At 40.4% G+C, this 15,257-nt stretch overlaps 1 protein-coding gene and 1 long non-coding RNA gene across 3 annotated transcripts in view; one reads left to right on the forward strand and one right to left on the reverse strand.

The window, feature by feature from the left end:
• Positions 1-7,857, forward strand: part of ANAPC16 (anaphase promoting complex subunit 16) — a 32,192-nt gene extending 24,335 nt beyond the window's left edge. Inside the window, exons 3-4 of one of the 2 annotated variants that reach the window (XM_081328999.1) lie at positions 2,695-2,769; positions 6,784-7,857. In XM_081328999.1, coding sequence (XP_081185125.1) covers positions 2,695-2,769; positions 6,784-6,899 — 191 coding nt within the window. In that variant the 3' untranslated portion in view covers positions 6,900-7,857. The remainder of the gene's footprint in view (positions 1-2,694; positions 2,770-6,783) is intronic. The other variant, XM_081329000.1, reaches the window with a different exon arrangement.
• Positions 1,187-14,754, reverse strand: LOC308668804. The gene is made up of 3 exons (XR_014026592.1): positions 14,619-14,754; positions 4,091-4,216; positions 1,187-1,250 (listed from the first exon to the last, which is right to left on the reverse strand). It is a non-coding gene; the product is annotated as an uncharacterized lncRNA (long non-coding RNA).
• Positions 14,755-15,257: the final 503 nt, after the last annotated feature.

Raw genomic sequence — 15,257 nt, forward strand, 5'->3', positions numbered from 1 at the left:
GTCAGCTTGGCAGGCTATTATTTGCCATTTATGGGTGAGCAACCCATAACATCCCTAGAAGTAAAGGTTTCTTGGAGAATTTATTGTTTTCAGAGCCTCGAGTTTCTCCTATCCTTGACCACAGATAATGTGCTAGTCTTGCAGCAGTCTTGAAAGTCTATTAAAATGTAATTTAAGTATTGGTATCCATGACATGATTTTTTTTTCAAGGATGCATTTCGTTTCGAGTTTATTTAAAGAGAAGCGAAGTGGCATTGATCTTGTGTACAATACGCAAAAACCACGAAATGCTTTGTTCCAATATTTCAGCATAATATGGCTATAAAGAACTGTCTCGTATTATGGTAGTTAGAGCTTAACGTCCATCTGTCCCCTAGACTGGCTAGTAATGGCTGTCTGAGGTTTCAGATGAAGTCTTTCCTAGCATTTGGAGGAGGTGCTAGAAATTAAATCTGGGATGTTTTTTATACCATTTGAATTGCCAATCATTTATGCAGATTTGAGCTATTTTTAGCTAAGTTGACCTTATTCATCCATGCAGTTCATTTAAAGCACTCATATGGCTGCCCAACTCAAACACTGCAATAATGGGGGTGGCTTGCATGAAATCAAAAAAAAGAGGGAAACACAATAAACGGTTCCGTAGAAAATTCCCATACAAACCTTTAGTAGATAGTGAGGAAGTCCATCACTAGTACCTCTCTCCCAATGAAAATCCAGTAATTTTCTTTTCTTTCTTTTTTTATTGAAAAGTTTTACAATACATTTTTAAATACAAAAAACTCCCTCCTCCCCTTCCCCTCTCCCCAGCCCTCCCCTACCCTCCCCTTCCCCCTCCCCAACTTCCCAGAGCTGAATACAGGGTATAGTGATACAAACATAAGCTAGAATATGCTAACAACAAAAATAAATTCTATCGCACTTTAACTCTCCATAGTCATAACTATATTACTAACAAATAACTAATAATACATCATATAAAACCACTACTTATTCAAATGCTAAATGAAACTTTTTAGTCCCATATTTATTCTGAATATATTCAATCCATCTTCTCCATTCCACAGTATATCTCTGTTGCGATTGTTCTTTCAAATATGCTGAAATCTTTGCCATTTCCGCCAAGTTAGAAACTTTCAAAGTCCACTCTTCTATAGTCGGCAGTTCCTCCTTCTTCCAATATTGCGCTACTAAAAGTCTTGCTGCCGTAATTAAATTCAACATCAACTTTGTATCTATAACAGTAATATCTATAATAATACCCAATAAAAACAATTGTGGAGAAAACTTTATCCTTTTCTTAAATATCTTTTGCATATTCCACCAAATTTTAATCCAAAAAGCTTTAACCTTTTTACAAGTCCACCATATATGAAAATACGTTGCATCCTCACCACCACACCTCCAACATTTGGGCTGGCAATTCGGATACATACTTGCTAATTTTTTAGGGTCTAAGTGCCACCTATAAAACATTTTATAAAAATTCTCTCTTAAATTTTGGGCCTGTGTAAATTTTACATTTCTAACCCAGATGAAATCCAGTAATTTTCTGTGTCTGGCCCTGGCACTCAAGGAGAAGCCAGGTTTGAAATGTCTTTTTAAAGATCCAACAGGGTCAACACCAAACAAATATCAGGAAGGAAATGGTTCCAGACAGGAGAACCTGCAGTAGAAAAGGCGTATGTCCTCAGTCCCATCAAATGGCATTATTTTAAATAAAGGGTTCAAAGCATGCCTATCTCTTAGAGCATGACAGCCCACTACTTTAGAGAGAGGTGGTCTCACAAATAAATTGGCTGTGGGCTTTATAGGGCTTTATAGGTGATAACCAGCATCTTGAATTTCAGAGTACAGAGAAGAGCAACAAAGATGATTAAAGGACTGGAGGCTAAAACATATAAGGAACGGCTACTGGAATTGGGTATGTCTAGTTTAATGAAGAGAAGGGCGAGGGGTGACATGATAGTGTTCCAATATCTCAGGGGCTGCCACAAAGAAGAGGGAGCCAAGCTATTCTCCAAAGCACCTGAAACCAGAACAAGAAGCAACGGATGGAAACAAATCAAGGAGAGAAGCAACATGGAACTAAGGAGAAACTTCATGACAGTTAGAACAATTAATCAGTGGAACAGCCTGCCTCCAGAAGCTGTGAATGCTCCAACACTGGAGGTTTTTAAGAAGAGACTGGACAGCCATTTGTCTGAAATGTATAGGGTTTCCTGCCTGAGTAGGGGGTTGGACTAGATGACCTCCAAGGTCCCTTCCAACTTTACTATTATTATTATGATTATGATCTGGAAGCTTATAGGAAATTAATGCAGTTAGGGGATTGGGGGTAGGGAAGGGAAGGTCCATGCCAGTGAGAAAATGGCTGGATCAGACCAAGAATTCAGCACACAATTCCCAACTACTGCCATCCAGATATATGAGAATCCATTGCTTGAAGATGACAGTAGAAAATAATGTTGCTATGGCACATATACTGAGTTTCCTGGAGACAGCTGGCTAGTCACTGTTGGATCAGAGGCTAAACTATTGGCCTGGTTTAGTTTTTGTCATTATTATGTGACTGTAGACACTTGTTAATTTATACATCCTTGGTACAAAAACGAGACTGTTGCTTTTTGTGATACTCTTAGAAGGCTTTTCAGGATCATAAATATTTTAGACTTGCTTTTGCTCTATTTACAGATGGGTCAGAACGATTCCTTTGTGAATCTGTTTTCAGCTATCAAGTTGCATCCACACTAAAACAGGTAAAACATGGTAAGTAAATAACTCACGAACTGTGTTGTAGCAGTGGACTTGTATGTTGTTTCAGATCTATTTACATAGAAATTCAGTAAGGTAATACAAACACCTTACTGTATTGAAAACAGCAGGATAGAACAGAACATAATAAAAAATATAGCAGATGTTTAATGAACCTATTGTCACAATATTATCCTGTGTAATAAAAAAGCAAAAACAAAGTATTATCTATATGGTCTATTTAACCAGGAGATAAGATTGTAACTCCTATTACTTGATGCTGCTGTACTCAGAAAACAAGCTATGAACATTGCACTCATAGCAGAAAGCTTTGTGAACCATAACTTTGCTGTTAATAAAGATCGCTATCTTTCTTTTTGGGTCATCTGGTTTATATCTCATCTCACTTCATCATCTCTTCCTCCTTACGCTTAGTTCATGTGATGTATCGGCATCACTTTACTTGCTTCTGAAATGCTATCAAGATGGAACAGAACTATGGAAGAAAGTATCTGATTAGAGTAACTCTTTTTGTAGGACACTTGATCACTTGCTATTTTCAATCATACTCTGGGGCCAAAGAGATTGGCCAAGAGTTCTTAAAATATTGTTTTTCCATAAAGTAAGTTTTATGCTTGATTAGATGGCTGTTCTACCAGAGTCTCTTGCAAATTTTCAATTTTGTAGATAATATTCTTTCTGGGTCTACAGAGAAATGGACAATTTTAAGGTTCAGAGCAGGGGTGTCCAATCTTGGCAACTTTAAGATCTTTGGATTTCAAATCCCAGAATTCCCCAGCCATCAGAATTCCCCAACTTTTAAGTCCACAGTTGCCAAGGTTGGATTTTCCTGCTCTAGATTATGCTATAATATTTATTTTTATTTTATTTTTATTTTAATTCCATTTATATCCCGCCCTTCTCCGAAGACTCAGGGCGGCTTACAAGCTTAGCAGTAGCCTTCATTCTATGTATATGCCTGCTTATTAGGGCTTTCACACAAACCCCAAGCGGCATTTTTACAAAGTCAGCTTATTGCCCCCAACAATCTGGGTCCTCATTTTACCTACCTCGGAAGGATGGAAGGCTGAGTCAACCTTGAGCCTGGTGGGATGCGAACCTGCACTAATTGCAGGCAGCTGGTGTTACTTAAGGAGGCATTAGCCCACTGCTCCACCAAGGCTCCACCAATATAGAACATATTAGGGCTAACGATTGTGTATAAAATTTGTTTGTTCAGCTGTGTAAAAAAAAACCAGCACAATAAAAACATTGCATTGCTAGTATTTCTTTATTTCTTCTCTGTTAGCACAAAAGGTAAGGAGTTAAATCTCACCAGGAAGAAACTGCTTGATGTGACACCCCCCAGGATCTTCAGTAGCGGGGGTAAATAGTCTTTAGGTCACCTCTCATAACAAGGAAAGTGCTCCAATTGGAGTGAAGGTCAGTTTGAAGATGATAGCTGGAATCAAAATAGGTCAAAACATTGTGAAGCTGGAAATGCCTACTTTGCAAAAAGTGAAAACCTCATAATGAAACTTAAAAAAGGAACATGGAGAATATGGGCTAATTTAAATACCAAGATGACAAGGGTTATGTCAGTGATCTACTTTTAGCTTCACTTTTCACTGTCAATTGTTCAGTTGTTATGTTCTAGAGTCTAGAGAAAGAGATTTGTTCTAGGTAAGATGGCAATGAAAAATTTAGGCAAGTTCATAAGAATATTTCAATGGCAGCAAAGATTAGAATCATTAAAACAAAGGTCTTTCAAGTGGATCTGTGTGAAATTGAAAACTAGACACTGAGAAGATACTTGTCTTTTTGAAGAGCATAAATACTAACCCCTCATTCAGTTCTGAACCAAATAAACACTGTTTGTTGTGTCGAGGTGATGTTCAGCAAACAGAAACTCCTATGCTGTAGGCATGTGGGGTGAGATGATGAATGAGGAAAAATTGTATTATTCAAGATTGAGAAAAGGAGAAGATGAGAATAGATACAAGTGCATGAATGGATAATTCCAGATACAGTTACTGGAATATCCTTGGAAGACACTCTACAAATTCTTATTAAAAACATCTCTAGATTGTCAGCATTTTGCTTGTTGGGTCTTAGTCTGAATCAATGGCACTTAACTATTAATGCTGTTATATAATACATGTGAGGCCAAGATTTTTGGAGCTTTTTTCAGGGAAACCTTAAGGGGTTTTTTTTTCTTCCTGTTTTTGTCCCATGCTACGATTATTTTAGTACAACATTGCAACTGAGAATTTTAATTTTAGTTTTAGTTTTAATTTTAACTGGGGTTTTACTTATGCAGGGACGAATATAATTTTTTAAATTTGTTTTTAACTTTTGTATTTTTGTTTTTAATCACCCTGTAAACCGCCCTGAGTCCTTCGGGAAAGGGCGGTATATAAATGTAATAAAATAAAATAAATAAATAAAATAAACTTCATAAATTTTTCCAATCTCAAAATAATTAAATGTATCAACACTCATACAGATTTATACATATTTATAAACATTTACTACACTGATAAACATTCGATCCATTAAGACTGTTGAAGATTTAATTTAATAGGGAATCCCGTTTAAAGACATTAAGAATTTCTTAACTTCCTTTGGAAACAGAATTACCTATGGCTAAATGTAGGAAGTCAATGAACATCTGTTGAAGAAGCTTTGGCAGAACAAGCTTGATGTTAATACATCCATGTTAAAACAAAAACAAAATCCAACTTTCCCCATAGTTAAGATTGTCCAGTCACTGTGGAATAGCTGTCTTATTCTTCATATTTGTCTACTTCAGTGAGGAAATATGACCTCATTGTGATTGGGCACTGCCTTAGCATAGAATACAGGTAGTCCTCGACTTACAACAGTTCATTTCATGACCAAAGTTACAATGGCTCTGAAAGAAGTGACTTATGCCCATTTTTCACACTTACAGCCATTGCAGTACCGCATGGTCACATGATCAAAATTCAGATGCTTGGCAATTGGTTCATATTTATGACATTTACAGGGTGATGTGATCAGCTTTTGCAACCTTCTGATAAAGTCAATGGGAAAGCCTGTCGTGTTACTATCTTAACAACTGCAATGGTTCATTTAACAACTGTGGCAAGAAAGGTCATAAAGTAGGGCAAAACTCACTTAACCAATATTTCACTTAGCAACATAAATATTGAGCTCAATTGTGGTCGTAACCTGAGGAATATTTGTATGCCACCAACCATTTAAAATATGTCTTTTGCCCAACCCCTTCAATTATTCTGTTATCATTCATTGTCAACTGCTCTAATACTGACTGGTTTTTTATTGTTTTGCTTATGGCTTTTCTTGGACTATTAGTGTATTTGACATTTTTGAGAATTTTGACAAAATAAAAAGCAACTGATAAATAAAGGCATGAAGAAACTCAGTGTAATACAACAACTTTGTTTTAGCTTCCTTGTGATATATCAGCTGTAACAGATGACAGAATAATAACATATCACTGTATGTGAAAGTGTTTAATATTTAAGCTAAGATATATCATAGCTGATTTTTTTTTAATTGGCTCGCATGCAGTACAGTTGTCTAGAAAACAAATATTTTGACCTTTTTCATAGCTTGAAGGATATTTTCCAACATCTATTTATGTAAGGATTATGTGAAGTATTTTCACTGGTTAACAGTTTCTAAGAGAAACAGCGGTATTGCTGGAATAAAGTCGGATCTAAAAGAGCTTTTGTAGGATTTAGAACTGGAACAGTAGGCATAACACATTTATTTTCCTGCAACTGTAAAATAAATGTGGGGATCTTTGAATAGAATTTGTTTATTTTTTAATATCTTTATCCTGTCTTGTGGATTGATAATGTCTTGTGAGTCATAGAATGAAAACAAATTGTGTGGATTCTAACTAGTTAGTTTTCTGGTGATAAAAGATTTTTCTGCTTTAAGACATTATGTGCAAATTATAATACGTTAAAAGGCTTAACCAAAAGTTGATTGAAAACCATTTTTAATTTTCCGATACAGATCAGCAACTTGCTCGAATGGAAAAACTCGCTGGCTTAGTGGAAGAACTGGAGGCAGATGAATGGAGATACAAACCCATTGAACAGCTCTTGGGCTTCACATCTTCTTTAGGTTGAAATACAGCAATTTGTTGATGTGGAAGGATCCAGGATTAGTGCAGCCCCGTTTTAAAACTTGCAGTGGTTTCGTTCTGTGTTTTCCCACAACTCTGATGACAATCCAGAACTATTGTTTTTTTTTTCACCAGATCCAATAAAGTATATTTATAAAAATTTTAGGGTTTTCTTTTTTAGTCACTTTCACACTGCTTGAGGATAGTGTGATTTTTTTTTATAACTAAGGAGATGTAACACCAGCTGCCTGCAATTAGTGCAGGTTCGAGTCCCACCAGGCTCAAGGTTGACTCAGCCTTCCATCCTTCCGAGGTAGGTAAAATGAGGACCCAGATTGTTGGGGGCAATTAAGCTGACTTTGTAATAATGCCGCTTGGGGTGTGTGTGTGAAAGCCCTAATAAGCAGGCATATACATAGAATGAAGGCTATTGCTAAGCACATTTGATTTGTGCTTCTTAGATTGTAAGCCACCCTGAGTCTTCAGAGAAGGGCGGGATATAAATGGGATTAAAATGAAATAAATAAATAAATAAATAAAAATCAGTTTTCCAAAAAAACCCCAAACCCCTTTTTATTTTCAGATGGGAAGGGTTAATTATTTCAATTCAACAGTCTTGATTTGCTGACCTTGAGCTTGCACAATGAAAGTTGACCAGGCAGTTGGACTTTTTCTTGTACATAACTCTCAGAGGGTAGAGTAAGAAGCCATCGTTTTAAGCCCTAAACTGTTGCTTTGAAGAGAAATGTGATAATAGGACCGGATCACTTGGAGGGTAGAAAAATATTAACCGTTTCCTATATTTAGGTTGTTGCTGAGAGTGCATTTTGACAGTTGTTCCTCTGTTAAATTAGGTGCGAAAATGGTCAGAACAAGTCTTAAAAAGAGACATTGACTGTCCCGTTTGCTGTTCCAGTCCACTTGAATAGTCTGTTTACCAAATAAATTATTTTAGCTCTTTCCATGATGTTGGTTTTGGTATTTCTTTCAAGGGTTTGGTAGTAAGGAAATGGACCGATACCATATGAGTTTCAGTAAAGATACTAAGATTCAGCAAGTCTTCATAGGGACAAATAGAGACAGTATAACTGCAACATCTTGAGCTTGGATGTTTTCAGAAGAAATCTTGGTGACGTTCTCATAGCAAAGGACTGGCTTGAAGGAGGAAAAAAAAAAGGACAGGGAAATGACTGATTATGGGCGGTGGGGCATCCTTTATGCTCTCTGAGCATGGTTGTTTTCTTGCAGATGTTTTCATTATCCAAATTGGGTAGGTAATACCATCGGGCACTGATGATGTCACCTAGTTTGAGTATTGAAACATAAAAAAACAACCAAACTCAAGAGCGCGCCAAGGACCCCACTGTTCAAACGTGAGCCACAAATATTGTTGACTAATTATGGGCATGCTACCGATAGGCTTAGTGTCAACGCTGCAAACATTGGATGTTTTTGCTCTGACAATATAAGAGGCAGCCTTTTTCTTTAAACTGTTTTGCTCTGAATAAAATGAAGCTGCATTTTAAGCTAATTGGAGAATGTGATTTAGGACGTTCAAATGAAGGGAGGGAATTGTGTTTGATACGATGTGTTCAGGGGAGGAGAATTCAGATTTTGGCATGATGTCATGGTTCCGACTAAAGAGACAGTTCAAAGAACATTCAGGCATGGTTTATTCTAAAAAGTCCATCCATGAGGACCGATGCTTCATTCTCATTATTATAGACTTTTTAGAATAAACCATGCCTGAATGTTCTTTGAACTGTCTCTTTAGTCGCAACCATGGCACTTAGTTTCTGAGATCACGGTCTGTCGTATTTGGATAATGCACTGTTGGCACACGATGATTCAGCTGAGATATGACAGACTTGATCAGGAGGGCTTGATACTGAAATTCGTGGGATTTGGAGAGCTCATCAGTAGTTCCTCCTCAAACTGGAGTAGGAGGCTGAGTGAGCTTTCAGAGGGAATCTATGCTGGGCCTCTACTCTGCAGCTTCTGTTAATGACTTGGATAAGGGAATGTACACTGAATTTCCACATGGCACAAAAACTGGGTGGGATCACTAATGGCACGGAAGAGATACTGGTAGTCCTGGACTTACGACCCCCAATTGAACCAAAAATTTAAGTTGCTAAGTGAGACGTTGGTTAAGTGAATTTTGCCCCATTTTGCAACCTTTCTTACGACAGTTGTTATGTGAATCACTGCAGTTGCTAAGTTAGTAACATGACTGTTGTGAATCTGACTTCCCCATTTACTTTGTTCATCAGAAGGTCGCAAAAGGTGCTCAGATGACCCTGGGGCACGGCAACCATCATAAATATGAATTAGTTGCCAGATATCCGAATTTTGATCACATGGCCGTGGTGGGATGCTGCAACAGTCATAAGTGTCCAAAATAGTCATAAGTCACCTTTTTTCAGTGCCGTAGTAACCTCGGACAGTCACTAAATGAACTGTTGTAAGTCGAAGACTACCTGTACTTCAAAGTGTTCTAGAGAAATGAGTTGAAAATTATATTTAATGGAGATAAATGACAAATTTTCCGACAAGGAAACAAATCAGTTGCACAGGTATAAGATACAGGATTTCTGGCACATGTGGAAAAAAAAACTTGAAACTGTAGCTGACGACAAACTGTGAATCAACATGTCATCTGGCTCTAAAACAAACAAAAGCTGTTTTTAACTGCATGAGTAGAAACAACATTTCCAAATCTTAAGAGGTAATGTTTATATCAGAAATAGTTCCATCCACTTCCAGCTGTAAGGGAAGGCCTCTCTTATGTATGCAGATAGAAGCAGCCAGCTCACCTCCATGAAATATCCAAGTGACGTGACTCACATTCAGAGAGATGATGCAATGCATCAAAGCTTTCTGCAAACCAAACAACTCATCAATGAGATTTTTTTAGCCGATATATATTTGGCATACAGAAAGGTCTTCCTATGGTTAAGAATGCTGTGGAAAAAATAAAAAAAACTATTCACTCTTTTCTTTTAATTATTACTGGCAGTCCTCGATTGACAACCACAATTGGGACCAGGATTTCCATTGCTAAGCATTCTTAAGTGAGTCGCACCAGATTTTGCAACCTTTTATGCCATGGTTGTCAAGTGAATCACTGCAGTTGTTAAATAAATCCTGAGGCCGTTAAACGAATTCAGCTTCCCCCATTGTCTTGGCTTATCAGAAGCTGCCGGAAAGGTTGCAAATAGGCGATTATGTGACTCCAGGGTACTGCCGTTGTCATAAATACACGTCAGTTGCCAAGTGCTTTGAGTTTTGTTCATATGACCATGGAGATGGGCTTAAGCTAGAAGTCGCTTTTTTTGCTACCATTGTAACGTTGAAAAAATTCTTGTAAGTCAAGGAATATCTGTATAAGAACGGAGTCCAGCATACGTCACAGTGGAATACTTTTCACGATTATTTACATTGAACAATTTAATTTTGCGTTTGTTCAAAATCGAGGCTACCCTAGGGAAGAATTTGGAGAAAGAAAACGGCCAGTAAAAGAGTTGACAAGTCAAGAGAAAACGACAGAAAAGCTTGTGCCACAATGTACTTGGGGTTTCTAGGAGATGCCAGAGGAACATTTTGTGCTTACTGACAGCTGCTTGACTGCTATTCCCTCCCCAAGTGCTTACAATCTGCACATGAACTCTAATTATGTACAAACAAAAACTCCAGCCAACAACTCTAGATGCAAATAGCAGAAGGGAGTCTTCTTAAAGAACTTGGAACAAAACAGTCCAGCAGTCGTTGCTAAATGCAGCCAAAAAAAAAGAGCCATCCAGTCTTTATGTACTGGCCTGCTTTGCAATTCTTTGTGTTTTTATAAAGCTGAAAGGAGTCCCATTGGTGACGTGCTGCTTAGGGGATGACTTAATGCTATTCCAAAATACTTATCCAATACCTCAGAGCGTGGCTTATTTTCCACCAAGAAAGAAGCAATTATATGGTTGTTCCCTTCTTGGCAGGCTTCTGTGCCCTTGAAAGAGGTTTGAGAACCGGGAATTCAACTGATGAAGTCTGCCTTCTTATTCAGCGGCAAGGATGGGAATTATTTCACAAGCTGATCTTCTACTTCTCATGCGATAGCTGAAGATGTAACAATCCTGGCTGGCATAGGGTTGTAGCAGGTGGCAAAATGGGTCCACCTCAACATCAGGAAAAGGCAGTGAAACTGCAGTAGAATTTCCTCATTTATTGTCATGCAACTTGGAGTTCAAAAGTGCTATCTATATTTTTTTATATATGTTTTAACAAAGGCCTCCTTCATATGCCTAGGTCAATATCCCCATGCAGAGGAATTAAGGAGGCAAAACTCGAAAACCTTGATTGGCTGATAAGAAAATCTATTTGATGTTTTTGCCAAGTTGCTCATAAAGGCATAAGAACAGGGTCAAAAAATAAAAAATAGTGGCATATAACTTCCCTTTCGGCCTAGTTGTTGTTTTCCTCGGGAGGCAGCGTTCAAAGTCCTATTTTTGGACTTTGTCCAAGCATTTTTCTTTTCAAAACTCATTAATGACAATGAAAAGTGTCCCATGGTGTTTGATTAGTTTGATTGGTTAGTTTCGTTAAGTAGCAAATGTTTAAGGTAACTTTGTTTACTTTAAGACTTGTAGACTTCAGCTCCCAGAATCCCCCAGCCAGTAAGGAATTCTGGGAGTTGAAGCCCATAGATCTTAAAGTTACCAAGGTTGGACACCCCTGATTTAAGGATTTTGATGACATCTCATATCCCCTGTTATTACAGAACAATATCAATTTAGCATCTATTAGGAAGATGCAGAGAACTGATCTATATGTCATACACTATACACCTGTAAATCTACCTCCTTTTTTTTTCCAAATCTTGTCTAATAATTTCCTCTAGAACAGCGGTGTCAAACTCAAATTACACTGAGGGCGACATCAGCATTACGGCTGCTCTCAAAGGGCCAGATGGACGTGGCTGGGTGGTGACAGCTGGGTTGCCGCAACTAGGTAGGTGTGTGTGGGTGGGCGTGGCCAGGTCAACATGGCCAGCTCGATGCCACTCGGTGCAGCTGACTTGGTATGGACAGATAGGCGGGGCTGGGTAGGCGTGGCCAGATAGGAGCAGCCAGCCCAGCTCCGCTGCCTCAAGACAGCTGAGTCGGCATGGAACAAGTCGTACCAGCTAACTCGACGTGGGGACAACTCAGTACCCCACAAGCTCCTCACTTCCCCAAACTGCCGGCAGCCAAGTGCGTGTGCGCGCACTCTCTCCCTCTCTCTCTCTCTCTCTCACACACACACACACACACACACCGCATTCCAAGTCTGGGGACTTTTATCTACAGAGAAAGGAGAGGTTCTTCTCCCATGATTGGCAGCTTGCCACCTCAGATGTGAATAAAAGTCTCCAAATTTGGAATAGTGCGTGTGCAGCACGCTAAAGTTCTTGGTTGAATTACAAAGATCTCTGGGGAGAAGGAAGGGTGGCAGGGAGCTGCGTGAGGGAAGACTGCCCCAACAAGCTAGCATCCTTCTGGAAAAGATTCCCTTTCGAGAAGGGCCAGACTCCCTCGTGCAGGACCAGGGAGCGCTGCCCCCCTGCCTCCTCTTCTTGTTCTCCAGAGATCTGTCAAGGCAGAAGTTTGACTCTGCGCTTCCATGCACAGCAGCTTTGCCCTCCACCTCCTGTTTTGCAGGGAGGGACTACCAGACAGGGAAACGTTAATGCTCAGATGTGTGGGATTGGGAGAAGAACATCTGCTTTGGCGTGCTGTGCGCACGCATGGATGCACACACCTTTCCAAGTTTGGAGACTTTTATCCATATCTTATAGGGACGCGGTGGCTCAGTGGGTTAGGACGCTGAGCTTGTCGATCAGAAGGTCGGCAGTTTGGCGGGTCGCATCCCGAGTGCCGCGTAGCAGAGTGAGTGCCTGTTACTTGTCCCAGCATCTGCCAACCTAGCAGTTCGAAAGCACGTAAAAATGCAAGTAGGAAAATAGGGAACACTACGGTGGGAAGGTAACAGCGTTCCGTGCGCCTTTGGCATCTAGTCCTGCTGGCCACATGACCACGGAGACGTCCTCGGACAAGCGCTGGCTCTTCGGCTTTGAAACGGGAGATGAGCACCGGCCCCTAGAGTTGGAAACGACTAGCACTCATGTGCGGGGGAACCTTTACCTTTTTATCCATATCTTAGCTGGCAAGCTGCCAATCATGCCAGGGCTTGGGGAGAAGGACTTTTCCATCCTCTGTGGATAAAAGTCCCCAAACCTGGAAGGCTTGGCTGTCGGCAGTTTGGGGAGGCGAGGAGCTTGTGGGGCACCGAGTTGTCCTCAAGTCGAGTTAGCCGGTGTGACTCTTTTCCATATAATGTAGCTGACTAGACATCAGAATTAACTTCCTAGCTGGATAAGCTATCTGCCAAAGGGACAAACCACCATGTAAAGTGGTGAATTCTTCACTAGACTCCTTCAAACAAAGACTAGATCAGTATTTCCCAACCTTGGCAGTTTGAGGGCGTGTGGATTTCAACTGGCAGAAATCTCCAGCCAACATGCTGACTGAGAAATTCTGGGAAATGAAATCCACAGGTCTTCAAGCTTCCAAAACTGAGAAACATTGGACAACATCTGTCAGAGATGTTGTAGTGCAGGGGGTCTTCAAACCTGGCCCTTTTATGACTTGTGGACTTCAACTCCCAGAATTCCTCAGCCAGTGTGTCTAGCTGAGGAATTCTGGGAGTTGAAGTCCACAAGTCACCAGTGGCGTAGCGTGGGTTGTCAGCACCCGGGGCAAGGCAAGTAATTTGCGCCCCTTAACCGCACGCCTGGCACCCCCCCTCCACAGTGGGCAGCGACCCGGCGGCTCGGATCGGATTCGCACAGCCAGCACTGCAGTGAGAGAGAGTGAGCCAGGCAGGGGCAGAGAGCTGCGAGTGCGAGCGCGCCCCCCCCAGATGTTGCGCCCGGTGCAGCCGGCCCCCCCTGCACCCCCCACGCTACGCCACTGCAAGTCACAAAAGGGCCAAGTTTGAAGACCCCTATTGTAGTGGATCCTTTGCTATTCAGACTGGGACACTGGATCAGATGTCCTCTAATATTCCTTCCAACCCTAGAAATCTACAGTTCTCCTATGGTAATAAAGATAAGTGAATTTTAAACAGACAATTTATACATGACCAACATACCCAAATGTCTTCCCCACTGCATACACTTCATAGGAATGTGCATTTCAAGCCTAACTCTTTTTGCATAAATGCTATGCCTGCTTTTCTGGTGCCCACATGTTTTCTCCATATTCCCATTTTAAAATGAGCAGCTAAAAATGGCAGAGTTGATGGGCTAACCATCATGAGTCTCTATTTTCCACCCTTTGTTGAACAGCAGCACTGAAGGTCCAGCTTCAGTTGTTCCGTGGGTTTTCTTTCGGCTGTTCTTTTAAACAATAATAAATGTGCACTTTGGGGAGATTTTCTCTCTTGGCTGAACTCCCACACAAGCCACCAGTGGGTGTGTTTTTATTGCCCTGCACCCAAGCAAAACCAGAGGTTCTTTGTTGCAAACTGCTTGGGAACTGGTTGTACTAGAAGCGAAGGAAACGCTGCAGACTGGCTGTCTAAAATTAGTTGTTAACCACATGGTCCTGTGCTGTTGCTTACTGATGATCTCCACCAGATGTATCTCTGTTACATGCAGAGAGACAAAAATCTTATAGCGCAGGCAAATACTTACATCAGTTGCAGAAGAAATGAAAACATCCCCAATCTTCATCTTCATGGGTGAGGGAATATAGAAAATCCTGTTGGATCAAACCAAAGTATCTTCTTGTCCTTCATGATGGGACTACACGTTGGATAGCCTCTTTCCTTTGGAAGGGATCACATATTACAGAATTTTAGACATAGGGCCATATTTGCATGCAAATTTTTCAAGAAGTTTTATTATTTCCTCATTTAACGGTTAGCTGCAGGAAACACCGACACACGGCATCTGCGAGCACTGCAACACACATTTGACTGTCCTTTGTGAGCCTGCCAACTATAACTTCCATCTATTCAGTGGTGGGGTATCAAAATTATGTGCGGTGAGATTGTCCGCTGCTCGACACCATTCTGGAAAAGGGAGGAAGCATGGAATAAGAAAAGAGAAGAAGAGAAATGCTGGATCTTTATCTGAGAAAAGGTCCTGAATACAAGAAGTGAAGGACCCAACGCTGAAAGCTTTCGTACAGTATGGGGCTGTAAGCATGTTCACTTGGGTTTCCACTGTTAAAAAGGTAAAAAGGTAAAGGTAAAGGTTCCCCCGCACATGCATGCTAGTCGTTTCTGACTCTAGGGGCCGGTGCTCATCTCCGTTTCAAAGCCGAAGAGC

The sequence above is a fragment of the Vipera berus genome (genome assembly GCF_964194415.1).
Source record: "Vipera berus genome assembly, chromosome: 5".
Taxonomy (NCBI): Eukaryota; Metazoa; Chordata; class Lepidosauria; order Squamata; family Viperidae; genus Vipera; species Vipera berus.